The sequence below is a fragment of the Marmota monax genome, unplaced genomic scaffold (assembly GCF_021218885.2).
Source record: "Marmota monax isolate L192 unplaced genomic scaffold, Marmota_monax_Labrador192_F-V1.1 WCK01_AAM20220418_F8-fsc00105, whole genome shotgun sequence".
NCBI lineage: Eukaryota > Metazoa > Chordata > Mammalia > Rodentia > Sciuridae > Marmota > Marmota monax.
This window is the reverse complement of record NW_026692947.1, coordinates 4,589,288-4,610,183: the sequence shown is the minus strand read 5'-3', so window position 1 is coordinate 4,610,183 and position 20,896 is coordinate 4,589,288. Positions and strand designations below refer to the sequence as shown.

The 20,896-nt window shown below is 35.8% G+C and overlaps 1 protein-coding gene across 4 annotated transcripts in view; it reads right to left on the bottom strand.

The window, feature by feature from the left end:
• Positions 1–7,842, bottom strand: part of Syt14 (synaptotagmin 14) — a 257,494-nt gene extending 249,652 nt beyond the window's left edge. For 3 of the 4 annotated variants that reach the window (XM_058581951.1, XM_058581953.1, XM_058581954.1), the window contains exon 1: positions 7,713–7,775. Coding sequence is in view for 1 of the 4 variants with exons in the window: in XM_058581952.1 (XP_058437935.1) it covers positions 7,713–7,725 (13 nt within the window). In the remaining 3 variants the exon portion in view is untranslated. Of the gene's footprint in view, positions 1–7,712 lie in introns of all 4 variants that reach the window. The other variant, XM_058581952.1, reaches the window with a different exon arrangement.
• Positions 7,843–20,896: the final 13,054 nt, after the last annotated feature.

The window sequence follows — 20,896 nt, the reverse complement described above, 5'->3', positions numbered from 1 at the left end:
CCTTCCCTGCAAAAAAACAGATACGGGTATACAAAATTGGAATTAAACCCACAATTTAGTTACTTTAAGAGTCCTTTTCAAAATTCACTGTATTTTATCTAACTTGTTCTGACCATTATCCTAAAACACCAAAATTTACAGGTCTACTTATTTCTGCCTTATCAAACATGGGAAGCCTATTGTAGAAATATCTTAAAATTTCATCTCATTTAAAGATTCTTCTTCAAAGCATATCCATTAAAATAGACACAATCTGTAAGTTAGCCTTCACTCATACATTGTTATAGTTAATTCGTATGCAAAAACCTATAATAATGAAGATGAAATTTTAAATATTTTCTATTAATGCTGCCAACTACCCTCAAACAATTTAACCACTGATCTCTAGACACATTTTAGTTTTGTCCCTAATTAGCCGTTCATTCAAATATACCAGTTCTGATCTCTAATTTAAAATACAGTGTTGTGGAAAGATCATAGATCCTGAATTTAGCCAGACTTAACTCTGAAGTCAGAAACACCCAGCACCATTTTTGTAACATTTTATGCTTGTTACTTAATCTGTAGGATAAGAAAAAAATAACTAAAAGCCAGGTATTGTGTCATACACCTATAATGCCAGCAACCTGGGAAGCTAATGCAGGAGGATCACAAGTTCAAGGACAGTCTCTGCAACTCAGCAAAACCCTGTCTCAAAATTGTCTCAAAATGAGAAGCCCTGGGTTCAATCCCTAGTACCACAAAATAAAACAGTCATTTGTGAAGTGGTAATAAAAATAACCGCAGGACAGAAAACAGTTTTCATCTTGCAAACTGATTTTCGTGGGTTAGTAGTAGCTGCTGGAGTGAGAGCAAAGGGCAGTGTTGCCCAGGATTCTGAAACCAAGTCCACAACAGATAGGAAATAAAAGTCCTTCATAAAGCAGATGACTACTACAGTTGAGAAAAGGTAAAGTGGTGCTAACCACAACTGAGAGAATAGCTAAGTGATGACTGGCCCATGATGGACACTGAAAAAGGTTAATTCCGTTAGCATTCCCCACAAGAAAAATATAAAATTCAAAGAAAACTGAAGAGTTCAAGCTCAGGAATCAGGGAAGACTTCAGTATAATGTTTTCTTCTCTTTTAAGGCATGAATTATCACTAAATATCAATACTCTTCTGTATAAATATTCAAAAATAAATGTTAACCTTCTCATACTTAACTTGTTCTCTTTCCTTAAAATTTTCTTTAAAAAATAAACAAAATCTTCAGGCCTCTAATCCTCTGGGAGTTTATCTCCCAAAATGGAATCACTTTGTTTTTTGTTGATACTACACAATTACTGTAGAATTAAAAGTCTGAATGAATCAAGTTCTTTCTATACTTTTACAAACTCATATTGTCTACAGTATTTATATTCAATTGTAGCCCGAATTTTAAGGAACATACTCACCTATAACCAAATAAAACTCTATTCATGACAATGTCTTATTTAGAGTACTTCACAATTTACAAAGCATGCTCAATACAGTATCTTATTTGATCCACATAAGCTCCTGTGCATTTATTCAATATTTTTTCCTAAGAAATATAAATTTCATAAAATTAAATTCACTATTCACAAATTAATCTATTTCCCAATCATTGTGTCACTTTTTATTTAGTTTGTTAATTAGCTTTTTGACTATTAGATGCTCATTAACATAACACAATAAATCCTTGTCAGGTTTTTGACAATTAGAAGCTCATTAATGTAACACAATAAATCCCTGAATAAATATGTGTGCACATACACACACTCTACTAAATTAAATTTTTGAGTTAAATAAGAATAAAACAAAACCCTTTTGTTTTGACTACTACATCAGATGAATATTTTTAAACTACAAATATGCATTACTAAATTTATAAACTCAGAATACTTAAGATAATATTTCATTATGTCACCTTATGATGACTCAAAATTACTAGTCTGAATATCTATCTGAATATAGTCCTAAAAATGTGAAAATAATAAATTGCTCTGTGTGTGTGTATATTTATATGTGTGTGTGTGTGTGTGTGTATAGTTTATTTGTAAATAAATTCCTAGTAACAGTTTGCTGTTTGTCACTATTTCCTCCTCCTACAAAATGGTAAATTGATGCTTTCAATTAATTAGATTTCAATTAATTAAGACATTACTACATACATAAAATATCCATATAGTCATTTTACTCAAAAGCTTGAAATATTCTATCTATATTAGTTTGTTCAATCTTACATTATTGATATACATCTACTTTCAATGGCTGAAGGGGTGAGGTCAACTAAATAAAAATCAAATCTAAGAGGAAAATGACTATACTACCACATATATACTATATATAAACACAGTCTTCCAAAAAAGTAATAATGCAAACAAATATTACTCAAAAAATTGTATAAATTAAGCCAATATATGGTTCCCTGCCCTTTCCCCATTGGTATGCACTGTTGCATTCTATTACCACCTTAAAACAACTGAAAATAAAAGACAATGATTTCTGTTGTGTATTCTACTTGTTTCAAATTTGGTTTAGTAAGTTAGAAAAGAAACCTCAAGTAAACTTTAAATTACTAAAAATTACTTCCAGAAATCTCTGAACAACCCCATCTAAATGTACAAACACGTCTCAAATCTCTCTCAAAGATTAGAAATTTGGGGGCTGAAGGTGTAGCTCACTGGTAGAATGCTTGCCTAGTATGTGTACGGCACTGGGTTCAATCCTCAGCACCACATAAAAATAAATAAATAAAATAAAGATATTGTGTTCATCTAAACTCAGAAAATATTTTTAAAACCAATTAGAAATTTTATCTTTGCCACAAGTCAAAGTATCACTTTTAAGAATATCATTGATTAAACTGAACTGTAATTCCTCCAGAAATAAACTATTAAATAAATTATCTCATTTTGCTACAGACTGTGAATAGGTACAACATCCTAATCACACTGACCCTACATAGGTATACACTAAGTCTACCTCTTTAGTAATATAACATGGAAAGCAGGAAATGGGTTTGATGTTCTCCCTCGTGATTAATATATAACGTTTCTATTGGTTTTTTAAATTCAATATTTCAAATGGCTTCTGAAAGCCCAAATTCTGCCTTAAAAATCTTGGGGGGAAATGTATGAATTGCCAAGATCATTGTAATGTCATGTGTAGCTAATAAAAATAAATAAAATAAAAAAAAATCTTAGGGGGGAAAAAAAGCTTTAATGAGCATCTCAGAATTCTAGTAATAGGTTTAAAATACAGCATATGTAGAAATGTGTGGTCAACTATATAAGCTGCACTATGAATAAAAGGTATATATCTATACATACATACACAGATCTTTCCAAACTTCTTTTACAATTTTTAAACTGCTTTCCAGAGAGATTAAGTTGTTAAACTAACTTAATTAAGTATACCAAGTTAACAATAAAGGTGTCCATTTTTCACTTTCACAAAACATGTTGCAGAGTCTTTTGTTACTCTTATGGAAAAGATGGAAAAAAGCAGATTGAATGAGGAGACGGGCCAGATATTAAGAAACAGCTTTATCCTAAGGTTTTAAAATTTTTTTGAGATTTGCATTTTACAAAGATAATTAGCACTAGTTTGGAAAATGAGTTGGAAGGAAACTGAAGACTAGAGATAAGACTATTTAGGAAACTAATGAGAGTCTCGTAATAGGGGCATAAACCAAACAACACAAGCACCAAGCAACATAAATTAGTTTGAAATGTGAATTATAACATAGGTGTGATATCCAGGTTTCTAACTTAAATGTCTGGTTATTTAAAATGCCACTCAGCTGGTAACTGTGCATGAAGTAGGGAAGTATGGAGGCGAGATTTGGTGGCTACAACTGATTTGGTGCCTGCAATTACAACTTTAGGACATTCCTAATGTTCTAAGCTACACATTTGGATCATTGTAGGCCATCCACGTGAAGATATCTAGCTACCATTTGGAAACATAAGTCAAGAAAATTTAGTGTTAAAGATATGCATCTGAGCAGTGGAGGGAATCCACAGTGATATCTACAGAATTCCATGAAACAGTTCAAGAAACATGGTTTGAGAACATACTATGTTCAGGTACTATTCAAAATTTAAGGAGTACTAACATGAGTAAAATGTTATCCTCTAGGAATTTATACTTGCACTGCAAAAACAGATTTGTAAACAAGTGATTAAAATATTGTTCAATGTGTACAGTACATATAAAGCAGATGATGGCAAGAGGATTGAGAAGAGAAACACAAAAAACATGAGGTCAAGTAGATGAAGAGAAGATTCAGGGGTGCACATTTATAATCCTAGTGACTCAGGAGGCTAAAGCAAGAGGATAGCAAATCCAAGGCCAGCCTCAGCAATTTAGCAAGAGCCTGTCTCAAAATCAAAAATAATAAGGACTGTGAATACAGCTCAGTGGTAGAGCATTCCTGGGATCAATTCCCAGTACCACAAAAGAGAGACAAAGAGATGATTAAGAACTATGTTGTCAGGAGAGAAGATAAAAGAGCAGTCAACAATGTCAGACTGACAGAGGTCAATAATAGAAGAGTTAATATTCTGGATAGCCATTACATGCTTTGACAGGCCAGGTAGAACATAATTCCCAACATGGTATCAACAAACAGCTAGAATAACAAGAAGGATCTTGAAACTATTCAATATTTCAAAATACCTTTTAAAAATTGCACTTTTAATTAAGATTGAACTAAATTCTTCACATCTGAGTGAAATTATGTTAGTTCATCTTATATGGTATCATTATATATTTATTTGAGGGCCAGACCAGCTGTTAAATGTCTGACTTATAAAGGAGGATATGAATAATATTTAGTAGAAATAAATTGGTGCTATAAAATAAGGGTTCCAGAGAGGAGGAAATAAAAGTGAATCCTCATACTTAAATGTCTAGACTAAAGGCCCAAAACACTGGGACAGAGTATACTTAACTGATATAAATGACCTGTTCTTTAATTAAAAACATTCATTGGTTATACAAAGGACTGAAGACAAATGACTTGAGAGTAATCCAGGTAAAAACTGCTTTTTGTTGACTGCAGCCTCATCTTGGGCCAACATAAAGCTCCAAAAAGGCTACTCTAATAATAAGCTACATTAATAAGATTATGTACAATTCAAAGGTGATATAAAAGTTTTAATGCATACTATTCAACAGTACAACTGAAATGGAATAGCCCACCACTATATTCCAAATTTTAAAACAGTATAATTCCTTCAAAGGAGGGAACTGGATAGTATGTCTGAAAAAGAAAACACTGTATATTTGTTTTCAAGTTGTAGAGAGGATGCTGTGTAGACAGAGGACTTTTAATTATTGTTACAGAAAGCAGAACCAGATGAATAGACAGAAGTTACTGAATGGCAGACTTTAGGCCAAATACAGAACTTTGGGCCAAATGCAAAGACCTCCCAAATATAAAAGTTACTGTCTCCAAACCAGTGTTGAACTCATCACCATGTTTTAAACAACAAAAGTTAAGATTCATCTTTTGGTATTTACACTATATCATATATATTGCCTGTTTAAAATTATCTGTCTTCCCTCACTAGAATGCTAACTCTTGAGGAGAAGACTGTGGTCTTATTCACCTTCATGGGCCCATAAAGTTTAGTACAGAATAATATGTGCAGCTAGCATACAATCAATGTCTGTTAAATTAACAGGTGAATGGAGCAACCATGTTTTAGAATTCAGAATCTCTTCATTGAGAACAATGTTGGATATTTAGATCTGAGAATCTAAAATTCTCAGATGTTTCTAGTACAGAATCTTCATCTAGAGCTCACTTTATAATACAGTCTAGGAATGATGTGTATTAAAAAAATCTGCTCTAGTAAGTGATAAGATCAACCTGACATCTTTGAGATATATCAATACAGTTACTTTGCCTAACTAGGAACGACATAATTGGTTGATCTTTAAACCACAAAACCTAAACAAATACTTAAGTATAAAAATATTTATGAGAGTATCTCAAACATATCAAAGGCTTGGAGGTATAGTTCTGTGATAAAGTGCGTGCCTGCATGCATGAGACCCTGGGCTCAATCCTCAGCACTAAAATAAAATGATAATAAAACCACAGAATAATTCCATGAATATGATTTTTAAAATCTTGTTCTTTAAACATACAAGTAGTGGGCAGAGCAAAATACCAACAGTTGACATGAAAAAGGAATCAGTAACATTTAACTGCTACAGAAAAGAATGGACAAACTAAAAAAAAAACCTGGAAAATATTTTAAGTTACAAGTTATAAGACCATATCTTAATGCTATCTGACTAACCCTTCTTCACATTCTGGACAAACCTTATTACCTTCACCATTTTACCACAAACTGGATGAGAAAATATACAATACAACTTTCAAGCCCTAGTAAAAAGTACAGTGAGGAAGAGAAGTTGAAAGTACTGTTCCAGATAACAGGAATATCAAAGATTATAGGTAAATCGTATTCCTCAGATCTTATTCCCCATAATCTTAGCTAAAGTAGATATTTGAAACTGAATGTGTGTCCTGCATAGAGTAGGTACTTAATGTCTTAAATGAAACACACAGCTTCATTAATTTTGGAGTTCACAGGATCTGACATAAACTCGCCAGATATGTGTGCTACTAGGGATTGTCATCTATATGGGAAGCACTCGGAAAAGTTTTACTTAGGAGGAACACACATTCAGGGTAAACAAATAAGGACACAGTTGTAGGTACCTTGCACATACAGGTGAGTATATACATAGGGAAATTTACAAGTCACTTGCATTGTCTGAGTTAATGTAACAGTGAGGCAAGGATAGAAGATGCTGTAGGCTTCACATAAATATCCTAGCTATGATATTAATTTTCACAATATCCTCCTTAAAAGCAAGACAAAATACAGATACTAATTCCAATTCCATGTTTTTTAGAACAAGAAAGAAGTACACGTTAGTGCCACCTACCTTATGTAGGAACTTATTAAGCTACTTTTTAAAAATACTGTTCTCACTAAAACAGAAGAATGATATTTGCAGGATTCTAAAAGTGCCCTGGTTGTAAAGATATATTTACTCCTTCATTGAGAAAAGCGGTTTTGAGTGTTAAGGGGGAAAAAAAAAACACTTGATGAGGAAATTAACGTCACCCCAAATTCCCTGGTCCCCTACATCACCAAGGAGAAGGGTAATGGATGGAAAGAAAAATCAGTTCCAGAGCAGGGATGGGAAAGGGTAAGGAAGGGGACACAGTTAAACTGGGCTCAGTTTGGCCAGAAGGGAGGTATCTCAGGAGGAAGGTTTGCTGGGGCGATGTAACGAGAGAGGTGCAGCCCGAGCCCCAGTGCCCAGGCTCCTCCCAGCTCGTCCCGCGGGGTCTGCAGGGCCGCAGCAGGAGCCCACTCTGTTGGGCCTGGAGGAGGCGGCCCCGACCCGGTACCAGAGCTCCAGACCCGCGTCCCCGCCCGCGTTGGCCGAGACCGGAACCGCGAGGGCCGGGACGCGCGGGCGAACCAGGTCCAGTGTCTCCGCCGCGCCGCTCCGCCCACCCGCCTCCCCGGGCGCCGACGGGACCCCTGCGCTCCGCCGGCTCACCTCGGCCCTCAGGAGACCGCCCCGTCCGCACTTCAACCTCCCGGACCCCTTCGATCCCCCGCTGACTGGGCGTTCCCCTCTTCGCTCACCACCGTCGGCCTCCACTTACCTTCAATCGCCATGATGTGCTCGCCATGGACCGCACCAACTGGATGGCAGGGGCGACGGGCCGGAGGACGGAAGACCAGCCGAGTCCGCTAGCGGCAGGGGCGGGCCCGGCCCGGAGTCTCCGAGCTGCGCGGCCGCGAGGGGAGCCGCGGGAGGGCGGGGCGGGGAGGGGCCCGAGCACCCTGAGTGCGGGAGGAGGAAGAAATGGAACCTTCCTGGGGCCGCCGCGGGCGGCGGCACGTGACGCGCCCCGCCCCCACCCCGCCGCCCCCACCGCGCCTCGCGCCGGGATTCAAAACAGGTGCCGAGTCCGGACTGCTGTGGCGCCCGCGCGCCGGACCCGCCCGAGGGGCGCGGAGGGTCGTGGGCAGCCCGGGCCGGAGCCTCCTGGAGCCTCCCGGAGCCGGGACCACGCCGGGCGCCCGCTCCTCTGTTGCTAGCCCCATCCCGAGCCGAGGAAGGAAGGGAGTAGGAGAGGATGTGGTCAGGACCATGGACAGGTCTTCTCCGTTAAGTGGGGCTCTGGGATTCCACCAGGTGACTCTCGGATTTGGTTAGGTGAAGGTCTGTTTTGGTTTTGTTTTCTTTTGCCAAATGCTCGCCTCAGATCTCCGCTGTGGGATAGACAGCTAGTTGGCAAAAGGCAAACAGGAGAGAGGGATTCTGAGGACATGCTGCTCGCTCGCGCGTGATACCGCTCTCTCTCCCCTCCACACACACACACACACACACACACACACACACACACAGGTTTGTGCGCGCGCACTTTACCCCCTCGGCCTCGCTGCTGATCAGGCTTACCACCACGGTCGGGTTGGAGCCCCTTGGGAGTATGAGTTGGAATTTGTTTTACATCATGTAAACACCCATTTGAGGCCACACGAAAGTAGGAGTTAGATAGATTTCTTTCTTTTTTTTTTTTTTTAAGGAGGCCTAGAAAGCGTGCAGATTTGTTTTTTCTTTCTTTCTTTGCAAATCTAAGGGCATTATGAACAATCACAGCCCAACCATCAGCAGAATAACAATTGGCCACTTAATTTTTACTTGAGGTGCTTGAACCATTCAATTCTTCACCCAACTCTCATTTTCATTTGGTACTTTAAGGGCGTTGACAATCAAGGGCACAAACAACATTGAGGAATAGGGAGTTCGTGATTCTCCCGAGTAAGGAAAATGATAACTCCTAGGGCACCTTAGCTATATTAGGGACTGACACAAAGAAGAAAATCTTTTGCACTTATGTAAGTGAAGTTGGACTGTAATCTAGAGCAGAAACTGTCTTTCGTTGCTTTTACATAACCTCTCCCTTAGTCACATGTTTATGTTCAATAGACATTCTTTTATTAGTTCATTGAATATCTTTTCCAGCCAGGCACTGCGCTGGAAAACTGGCTACAAACAAGAATTAGTATTAAAGGATCTACTAGAAAACACAAAAATGTCTACAGTGCAGGCTAGGAAACTTCAAGTATGTATGTGTTTTCACTATATCTGTGGGATTTCCATAAAATATGTGTAATTAAGGACATTTCTCCCAAGCAGCCTATCTTAAAACTGTCTTAAATTCCAAGACATAGGTCTGAATTTGAAACCACAGTCCTGGGTTTGTGGTTTCTGACTGATTCTGAGTAATCCAATTGTTCAACTTTTTAAAACAGTTTCATATTGAAAGAAAAAAAAATTATATTTCATCACCAATTATACAAGTTACTGTATATAAGACCAAGTTACATGAGCTTTCATAACCCAAGTTAATATTACCATAGTATGCTCAGAAAATTTTAGGGGGGTGGCAGGGAGGACTTCAGTGTCAAACTTGTCAAACCTGGAAACTTAAGTCACTGCTGCATTTTCCCGCTTTGATTAAAATGCATAATTCTCCCTACCATGTTGTCTTTAATGGAAAACAAAAGCTATGCTCTCCAAATATTAGTTGGAAAATTTCTGAGACTATTATTGGAGAATATTATATGAATTACCTCAGCTTCCCAACATTTCAAATAGCTTTTGAGTTTGATTAGCAGCTGTTATTGCTAAGATGTGGTTTGTTCCTGCCAAATTTATGATGAAATTTACTTGTCAATGAATGTAACAGTATTGAAAAGAGCCTTAAAGAGGTATTCAGTAACAAGGACAGAACCCTCATGAAGGGATTTATGCAGTTACTACCAAACCTGGATTAATTATTGTTAGTTGTCAGCAGAGTGAGTTGTTATAAAGTGAGTCAACTCCTTTGTCCTCTGCCTCTTCTGCACCTGCCCACTCACATATACTCCCACCATGTGATGCTACCCTCCTGTTAGGGTATAGCATGAGTCCTTCATCAGATAAAGCTACCCAGTAGTCAGTCCTTGGAACCGTGAGTAAAAATAATCCTATTTTGTTTATAAATTATACAGTCCCAGGTATTCAGCTATAGAACAGAAAAGGAGCTAAGACAATAGTTACTTAGAATTGGCTTTTTAAAGTAGCTTCTCTATATACCCCTATTTCTAAAGTATGTCATGGATTCAATACTTTCAGTTTGGGGACATTTCAATTATAACTTAAAATTTTTAATTTTAAAAAAATTACATATTCTGCTAAGTGACAAAAATTATTTCTAATCTTGAACTCATACCTCCAAATTATGTTTAGGCTATGCACTTTTAGACACTAGATGTTCAAGAGCTTCTTCATTTTTAATTCTTCATTCTTCTTCATAATGAATTATCTGCAAAATAGTTTACAACATAATTCAAGCAATTACCTAGTTTTCCCATCATGTGTAATAGATATAGGAATTGAAATAAGAAGTCAAAGTAATGTTCTTTCTTGCAACTATGAAATGGAAATGTCTTTGGTATTTTAAGTTTCAAATCAGTTTTCCATAGAAATATTGTTTTAAACGATAGTTTGATTTCTAGGAGGGCCAAAATCTAGTCACCAAATAATGTGACTGAAACATCAATGGAAAATTTGAGCGTTAGGATGAATTATTTGGAAAGATCAAGTCAAAAGTAAAAAGTGAAAAGTAATTTTACCTACATTAGTTAAGTAATTTTTGTGTACCAGGTAAATAAGCAACTACCACTAACAGCAATATCAACTGTCAAAATATGTTCCAATACTAGAAGTTCCCAATGGATTTTCAAGAACCAACCCATTCTTTTAAGCTAGAATATTCCTTTATTTAATTTAAACTACTAATTGAAAAATACCAAAGTCTATAAAAGAATGAGGAAAATGCTATATGGCAACATATAGTTGAACATACAGAAATAAAGACAACACCTATCTATGCAAAAAATACATTTTAAAAATTTAGTCAATGTTAAATTGTTATTCCAGGATTTTAAACCATTGAGTGAAAATGACATTTTTACACTATAAACTTTTTTTTTTAGCAATTACAAATATCTGAAAAGATGTGGCTGCATATAAAAACAGTGAAAAAAACTAATTAAAACCAGTAATAATTCATTTAGCCAATGAATCATAATGCCATAGAAACATCTATAATATTAGTTATTTTTTTCTGATAACTTTGAATGTTTCCATACTTCTTAAAGAGAAAAGACAGAAAATTAACTTTACAAAATAAACATTACAGCTTTTGCATTTACAAATTAGTTTCTGTTTAAAATAAATGTAATTATCAGGAACATATCAAAGTGTGTAATTGACTTATTTTGTTTATATTTTTTGTATTGTGAACTTTTGAATTATACTTGCCTTTCTAAATACATATGTTCTAACAAGATCCTCTGTCTCCAATTAATTCTGCATTGTTTAATAACTTTTTGGTTGCAAATGAGAGCCACTCAATTTGGACTTGCTTAAGGAAATTGGAAAATTAATTATGAATATATAAGTACATAAATAAAGCTCAGTCTCAGGATCAACTAGACTTGAGAACCCAAATGTTATCCTATACTTTGAGTATCTTATCTTTACTTCTTTCTGCATGTTGGCTTCATTTTGCTTATTCACTACAGATTAACTTTCTCCCTATGGCACAAAAACATGACGCTTGAGAGATCCCAAGCTTTATAATATATAGATTTTGCCAACTTTCTAGGCCCTACATCTATAAATTAAAAGGTTGGGTGTCATTGACTCAATTTAAATGAACTAACCTGCTCCAGACCAATCAGTAGGCCAGATACTAAAATTAGTTCAGCTTAAGTCAGGAGCATACTTCTGAACAAACCTTTTATTATTTTGTTATTTGTGGCAACATTAGTAGCAACAAGCCGCATGGGGCTATTAAGCACTCAAAATATAGCTAGTACAACTGAGAATTGAATTTTTACTTTTAATTAAAAAGTCACATATAGCTAATGTCTGCTTTATTGGACAGCATAGCCTTAGAGCTACAGAAATGATATGGTTATGTTCAGGAAGTGACTACTAAAGAGGATTATTTAGTGGGTACTTGGTGAGATAAACAATAATGTCCCTGATGTGAAAAGAACCATAATAATTTCCTATGTGTGGCAATACTACCTGATAACCTAATACAGTAAGAAATATATCTATCATACTGTATGGAGATAAAAATAGAGAAAGAAAGAAAAATAAAGATAAACAAATCAGAATAAATCTTTTTCTCTATTCCATTGCTTCCAGCAAGTATTTTCCTTAAGAATTATCAATTAGCCCTCTTTAAGCAGCACAGTAATAATCAAAAGAATAACATGGAATATTCTAGACTTGATTTTTTAAAATTGATTTTAGTTGTAGTTGGATATAATACCTTTATTTTATTTATTTATTTTTATGTGGTGCTGAAGATTGAACCCAGTGCCTCTCACATGTGAGGCAAACGTTCTACCACTGAGCCTCAACTGCAGACCCCCCAGAACAGTTTTTAATAACTTAGATCAAATGGTAGTGTTTTTTTTCCTGCCACCTAAAGTTTCATAAGTAGCACAGCTCTACTAAAGAAAGGGGAAAACAAATAGACATTAATTTATTACCTTAAAGTCCTTCCATTATATTATCTAAGCCTTATATGCAGACAGAAGGCCAGCTACACTTTTTCCTTTTTCTCTGTAAATATGTAAATGTAATCTCTGTGATACAATATATAATATTATATATGTAATATGTAAATATAATCTATATAAATATAATCTGTTAATTTTTATTATTGCTCAATGAGGTTATCACTGATGGCTAACTACACGAAATAGTACACTACATTTTTTTTTTCCCGAGAGCACTAACACAGCCTGATACTGGTCTGTCGGCATAAAGGAGTAAACAGAACTTCTAAACAAATACATCAATTTAACACAAAATGATCAACAAGTATATGCTTAATAGGATACAGTATATAGTAGCTAAGCATTCTTATTCATAACCAAGAAATATATTGTTTTGTTCTGGGTAGAAGTACTTGACTATATTTAAAGCATTTTTCCCCACAGCTGAATATTTTCATGATAATGACAAGTGATATTTATATAATGACTTTCACTCAAAGGTCAACAATATGCCATAATCCTTTTTAAATAACATAAATATGTCACCCACAAGTAAATGCAGCCACCTATCATGCAGAAAGCAGAAGCAACTTTTAGAAGTTCTTAAGAATATACACCTATAAAATTGAATTCTATAACTAAAATAAATTGATAATCTGAGTAGTTGAAAAACTAATCTGCTTCTGCAAAAAAATACTGAAATCTCTTTAGTTTATGTAACTACAAATGTGTAGGCCTGACTCAGAATAGAAATTCTGTAAAGGTCACTAAGAGCTTTTATTGCTAACATTTATCAAATATCAGAACCTCAGCCATTATTCTTTCTATAAAAGTAGAGGCATGTGCTCAATTAATTTTTGTTAAATAAATAAATAAATTGAAATAGGCCTAGGTGTCATGGACCTCTCCCTCATATTAGTAATTCTTAAAATTTGATGTATATATTTGCACAACAGTGAGATAAAATAGCCATTGACAATTGTTACAAAGAACTGAAAGTAGATAAAGAATTTTTAATCCAGAATAGTATTTCTCATTATCATCTTTCTAATAATTTTTTCCCTAATATAGAAACTTACTACTATGGATGAAGTTTTTTCTGAAGTTTAGCATAATTTATTATAGGAATTATGGAACATCTTTGAAGATTTAGAAAATTGTGCCCCAACAATCAGTTACAGAACAATGATTTGTAGGAATACAATATCAGGATTTTAAATGACATATTAAGGTTGGAAAGTGAATTGTAAGACTCTAAGTATAATTTATATTTCAATTTCTGTGTAAATTTTCACTTCATGAAGATGCTCACTAAATTTTTAAAATACTACAAAATATGGTTCTAAAAAATACATTTGCTAGTAACTACCTAAGTAATTGAATTTTTCTCCTAAAACTGTATGCATAAATATTTTGTTTATCTTTCAATAAATAGAAAAGATGATATATAAGATAATGGGTATAACTACTGGGGTACCTGCCATTACTACTACTTTCTGTCCACTGTATATTGTTGTTATCAATTTACAGGTAGAAATGTACTCCTTTTTAAGATACTAAGCCATATCTTTTTTTCTTCTGTAGACTTCTCACCCAGCCAAAATATACTTGATTTAATGTATTCCTATATTACTAAATTAAACTCAGTATTGTTTGAGTGCATACTAAGTTTCAAACTCACAGACTAGAACATAGTAAAGTCTCCACTGGGATCCAATTTTGAATCTTTTAAGCATCAGACAATTAACTTGTAATTGCCTAATAATAATCCCCACCTGTGTGTTGGTTTTTAGTTACTATAACAAATACCTGAGAAATGCAACTTATAGAGAAAAGTTTATTTTGGTTCCAGTTCATGATCAATTGGCCCTGTTGCTTTTAGAGCTGTGGCAAGGCAACACATCATGGCAGGAGCACATGGAAGAGCTCATTAAACAAAGACTGCTACAGAAAGAAAGAGAAATCCAAGAATAGGAAAGATTTATTAAAGTTTTAAAATGTGATTATTGAAACAGATCATTCATCAGAAGGAACAGTAATAGTATCAACAGACTCTGGATGCCTAGCCACTGCAACATTTAGCATGATGCATGAAAACCACAGCCACACCTCACATGCGGTCAGCTCCCCGAGCCCCTCAGATGAGAGCTGCACCTAGGCCAACACCAGCAGCTCAGCCACCAGCTGCAGCCCCACCATCTGTAGTCAGCTCACCTGCTGTGCAGCGGCACACCAGCAGCTAGGTCTGAAAGGCCCAGATGGCAACCACTGTGGCTGGTGTGGCCCTGAGCTCTGTTGTAAAGCACATGCTGAGCTATGCCATCACTGGGGGCTTCAGCAGAGGAAGTACTGCTGAGCCCTCAAGCCCTATATCACATCAGGAGCCTCAGGGAACCCAAGCAACACATCAGCAGCAGATTGGTGGCCCTTGTTTTTATGAGGTAGAATAACATTTGGAGTATGCCCAGAACTGGCATGATTGTAAGGGTTTCAATAAGGTATGGAAACAGTGCAGAATTGCTGATGGATTAGTGTAATCAAGAAGCTCAAAATGAAGAAGTAAAAAATCGGCTCTGATGACCAAGTTACTTTAGCATACAAATGTACTTGATAGTGAAAGTATGCAATGTAAAACCTCTCTTAATAGCCTCAATGTTTCTGAATGGCAGTGAAAGAGTATGCTAACTGTATGGAAGTTCACTGAGTTGGGTCAACATTAGGGGCTGGGCCAATGTTTGTGTGGCCTCCTTAAGCCAGCTGTTCTTATGTTCTTCTTTGAGTAAATTAGGATAAAGTGATTTTCTCCTGGGGGGAAAAAAAAGAATAATACCAACATTTTGGAAAGCAATTTGGCAGTTTGGTAAGAAGTTAAACATATACCTACCATAAGATCTCATCATTTTCACCGAGATATTTGTTCAAGAGAAAGAAAGCATATGCCCATGCAAAGACTTGTACATGAGTGTCTATAGAAGTTTTTATTTGAAGTTGTCCAAACTGGAAAAAATAAAACAAATGTTCACCAATAAGCAAATGGATAACAAACTGTGGTATATCCATATAAATGAATAACACCCAATAATTAAAAGGAATAAACTATTGGTGCCTACAATATCATGGGTATATCAGAATAATTTTGCTAAATAAAAGAAGCCATGGAGAAAAACAAATATACTGTGATTCCACTTAATTATAAGTCTGAAATATGTGAATTACATAACCTACTGTAACAGACAGTAGATCAATGATTGTCTGGGAGGAAAGAGGTAAGCAAGCCTAGGAAGGGGCAGGACAGAGAGATTACTAAGGGACAGAAGGAAGCTTTATATGGGACAGACCCATGATGGATTTGTTATCCTGATTATGATGGTGATTTCATGGATGTATACCTACGTCGAAACTTGTCAAAACATTTACTGCAAACATGTTTTCTACATAAGGCTTTTCCATTGGTGCTAGTAATTGCTAAGTCGTTTAATGTTCTGATATATATATATATATATATATATATATATATATATATATATATATATATATATATATATATATATATCTGCAGTTGGGAGAATACAAACCCTGGTGATAGTTCTAAAGATGAACTTAGACAATGACATCAAGGATCCACAGACTAAAGAAGACCCCTGTGTATAAATACCTGTGTAGTAAAGGCAAAAATTCTCTCTCCTTCCAGTGCTCTTGGAAAACTTTTCTTTTTTTTTTTTTTTTGTACCGGGGATTGAACCCAGGGGTGCTTCACCACTGATCCAGATCCCCATCCCTTTTTCTATTTTAAGACAGAGTCTCGTCATGTTGCTTAGGGCCTTGCTAAGTTGCTGAGGCTGGCTTTGAACTCACAATCCTCCTGCCTCAGCCTCCCTAGCCACTGGGATTACAGGCATGCGCCATCACATCTGATGAAAACCTGATTTTATATTCCAAATTCAGTTTCATGTAACAACTATCATATTTCTCAATTAATGTATATTAAATAAGGGCATGTGTTTGCAAAGCCCTTTGTGCAGAATATAAAATATGTATAAATATCTTTGATTCTGCAAAATGGCAAATGCCTGCACTAACCTACCTGATCTATGTTCTCAGCTAATCCAAAGCAATAAACCAGAGAGGAAACTGTATGAAGAACTCTGTTCAGAATAGTACACTGTGTGTGCTACACTTGAACAAACCTGAGAGTGAGTGTCCCTTAAATTTTGTACCCTAGGTGCCTCCTTTACCTTACTTTTTGTCCTGATCCTGGATCTCTGCCATCTCTGGCTTCCCTGGGTCACAGGAATGTGAGAGGATCTCTAGAGGCAAATCTCTTTTGACTCCCAGCACCAAATCCACAGTGGTCTCTCATTAGTAAAAATGTATTTAATTAATGAAATGTCCTCAACAAAGCCCTCCAATAAGTGAATGAAAACAGAATAGAAAAAACTTAAACCAGAAACAGCACAGATAGAATAGACCTGGAGTTTTAATTAAGTTCAGAGTATATATATAGGGTGCCTACTAAAATTATTAATGCAATTCTAGGCTATAATTTTAGAGATCTATTATCTAGCACAAAGAAAGCAGTGATTCCACTCTTTTCTGCCCTGGTAAGAAAATACCTGGAGTGAATTCAGCAGCAAGACATTTCTAATTATATTCTGAGAAAAAGGTTAAAAAGCTGATAATGTTTAGTCTGTAAAAGAAGTGACTCAGGGACTTCATGATAATTGTTTTCAAATATTTGAATGACTGCCAGATGAAAAGAGATCAGGCTTATTCTGTATGGTCACAAGAGTTAGAGCCAAAATGAGTGGGTAGCAGCTGCAGAGAAACTGATCTGGGCTTGTTATAAGCCCTGGTGCCGAGATTATTGTTGTTATGAATAGTCTTTCTTGGTTTAAGGTGTATAACAATTGGATTTTTACCACAATAAACCAGATTGTAATCTTACCCTACACACGAGCTCTACTGGAACAGAATTATGCTAACAGACCTAGCCAACAAATACATTAGGCAAATGGCAGGTTTGGGAAGCATCCATCCCTTTCCCTTCCTCCTTACTTGGTGGTTTTTTTTTTTTTTTTATGTGTGTTTGTTTTTAGACTGTGTTGGTGGGGTATTTGAAGATGATATTTTCTCAGTGGGCTTTCTTATATCTGAAGGACCTTTCCTGGAATCTTGTCCTATAACCTTTCCATCCCTCCCTCTCCCACACAGTCCAAATCCTTAGTAGCCTTCGTTTTAGAACAGCTTCCTGCTCTCAAAATCCTAAGGGCTATATGCTATTTTTGTCTCAGGAAAAATAGACTCAGGTAGTCCCTTTCTCTCTCTTCATTCCTCCTAATTTATACTTTTGTTTTAATCTCCAAAGATGATTCACTTTTAGCCTCCTTCTGGTCAAGAAGCTAAAATGAAGAACAATTCGTGCTTACATACAGACCTTCCCCCATCTAAGTTCCTATGATTCTAAGACAAACTTGAGTTGGAATTGATCCTAGTGGTCTTGAAGAATAGTGAGATTTATAACTATGAAGGAGTAGCACTGGGGAATAATAGTTAGAATCAAAAGGTTCTGGGATTTGAGATGACTCTCAAAGTCTCGTAAGATTTTTGGCAAGAAAGTGATATATCCAAAGTGATATTATAGAAAGAAAATTATAAGGTGGCATATAAAACTGGTTAAGTAAAGGCATAAATTATTCAGAAGATGCTATGATAGTCCAAGAATAAGACAGTGAAATCAGAAACAACAAGAACAACTGTGGGAACGGAAAAAAAAGAGACAGGCATGTTAGAAGGATTTTGACAATACTTAGTGTGCTGGATGTTATTGTTTTATCTGTCCAGAAAAAAATATATATGCCTTCTTTTTGAGGAGTTGTACCTGTCCCACTTTAGCCATATGATTCTGAAGGGGACTGGTGTGCTTCCATGACAACACCCCTTTTAGACTAAGGGCCATGGCTGCTGTACTTGGAAATCCAGCTCCATATTTGCACTGAGGCCATTCCTCCTCCTGGCTGCTCCTGCCAATGACTTCCACGATGATAACAAGGTAGATCCATTCCAAGGAGACTTGAGACTCCTTTTCCAGCCAACTTTGCCTCCAGTACTACCCAATAACCTTGTGGAACCTCCCATAGACTGCACAGCAATATAGATCCAAGCTGTGTGCTCTCTCTCTTCTCTCTTTCTATGTCTCTCTCTTGCTCTTCTTCACTCAGGGTCAGATTACATCATTGTCTGATGCTTCCCAGACATTTCTAACTCCCTCCTTATAGATTTCCTTTCACATAGGTATTTCCTCTAATAAAATACTTACACATTTAATCCTTTTTTTGGCATCTGTTTTCTTAGAGTACATGAACTAATACAGCTGCTGCTATGGTTTGAATATAATTTGTCCCTGCAATTCATGCAGGAGTTTAATCCTCAAAGTAATTTTGAATGGTATTAAGAGGGTGGAAACTTAATCTGCCTATGCTTTAGAAGTGAGGTCTTTGAGAAGTGATTAGGTTTAGGAGAAATTATTAGGGTATAGCTTCCATCATTGAATCCTTGTGCTTTTACAAAAAGAGGAAGTAACACAAGGTATAGGCTGGACCAATCCAATAGGCTGGGCCAATTCAATACTATAACATCCCACTATTCATAATAATTGGTCCAAAGAATAGGCACATAACATAAGCTGGACCAGTCAGAATTCCTTCTTGAGTCTGGTTGAATTTACACTGGAGGACAAACAGATTTTTGAATGTACATAGGGCCATAGGGTGTGACCTTAGTCTGCTCCTGAAATTCCAGCTTTGTAGAAAATAATAATAATAACTAGCTGTCATCCAGATAGAAATAGAAAGAGCACATTCTGGTGGCACCAGCTTGCACAGTTCTTAAGATTCCTAGACATGCTCTAGTTCCCGCAGCTCTTCCTTGATTCTGTGAGCTACCTCAGGATCCTCCCAGCAAATTCTTCTTTTCACTTAAGATAACTGGAGTTTCAAACTCTGATACTTGCAACCAAAAGAGTCCTGATTAATATGTAGAGTGGGAAAACAGATAAAGGGTTGAGTACAGGATTAAAAAAGCAGTTAGTTCTAATATTATAAGCATTGGAGACAAAAATAATGGTGCTAGTCACACAAAAAATATGAGGATTAAAAACATCTTATGGGAAATTATTCAGTCACAACAGGATACCCCAAAAAATGTAATGTAGATTATTGAGGTTAATAAAAGATCAAAGCCTTAGTGAGAGGTTTCAGATATGAGTTATAGATACAGAACAGACTTGCTACTTGAAACAAAAATGTAAAATCCATCAAGGCACTACAATAGGCTTTTGCAGTGTAATGAAATGATTATTTCCTGATTTTTATTTTGCACTCTTAAACTTAACCTATGTGAATTTGTTCTTAACATAAAATATCCTTCATCAAAGTAATTTGCTAATTAGTTAAAATTAGCTAGATTCTCATTTGTTATAATAAAGCATGAGCAAGATTAAATTCAAAAAACAGTTAAACTACACAAACAATAGAATATACCATAAATATTTTCTAAAAGAAACCCAAGTTATAATAAAAAATCTATAATTACTTTAAATAATATTTTATGTACCTGAAAGACTTATAATGGAAAATAAGAAGAAAATCTTATTGATATGTCATTATAATTACTAAAAAAAAAAAAACAAAACAAGGGAAAGAAGGAAATTGAATGCTAGCATTCATAAAACTAAGGCAAAAATGCATTAAGTTCTTAAATTTTTCCTCCATTAATCCATCTCTGGATTACATAATAACATATCCTGCACTTGTCTTAAAAAAAAATTAGGTCCAATATCATTGTTAGGACAGTGATCCATTTGAGGATAAAGGAATCTTTTTTTTTTTAAATGACTTCTTTTTGAAAGATAAGAAATTTCTTTTCCAGAAACTGATTAGGCCAGCAGGTGATGAGGTGGCTGTGATAATTATAATATTATTCCATGCCCTCATTGACCTACATTCTCAATTTGCATTTTCACTAAGAACTTTTGGCAGCAAGTGTATAACCTTTGCCAAGAAGGTTTGCTCTGGTGGCCATCCAAACTGGAGAGTTAAGCAAAATGTCCCCCAACAGGATACTAAATACCTAAGTCTTTCTTTAAAATATCTGTCTTAATATAGTCATGTGTTTCTTGGCTCCTTAAATAAAATTGGATTGTTTAAAAAGGCTAGGC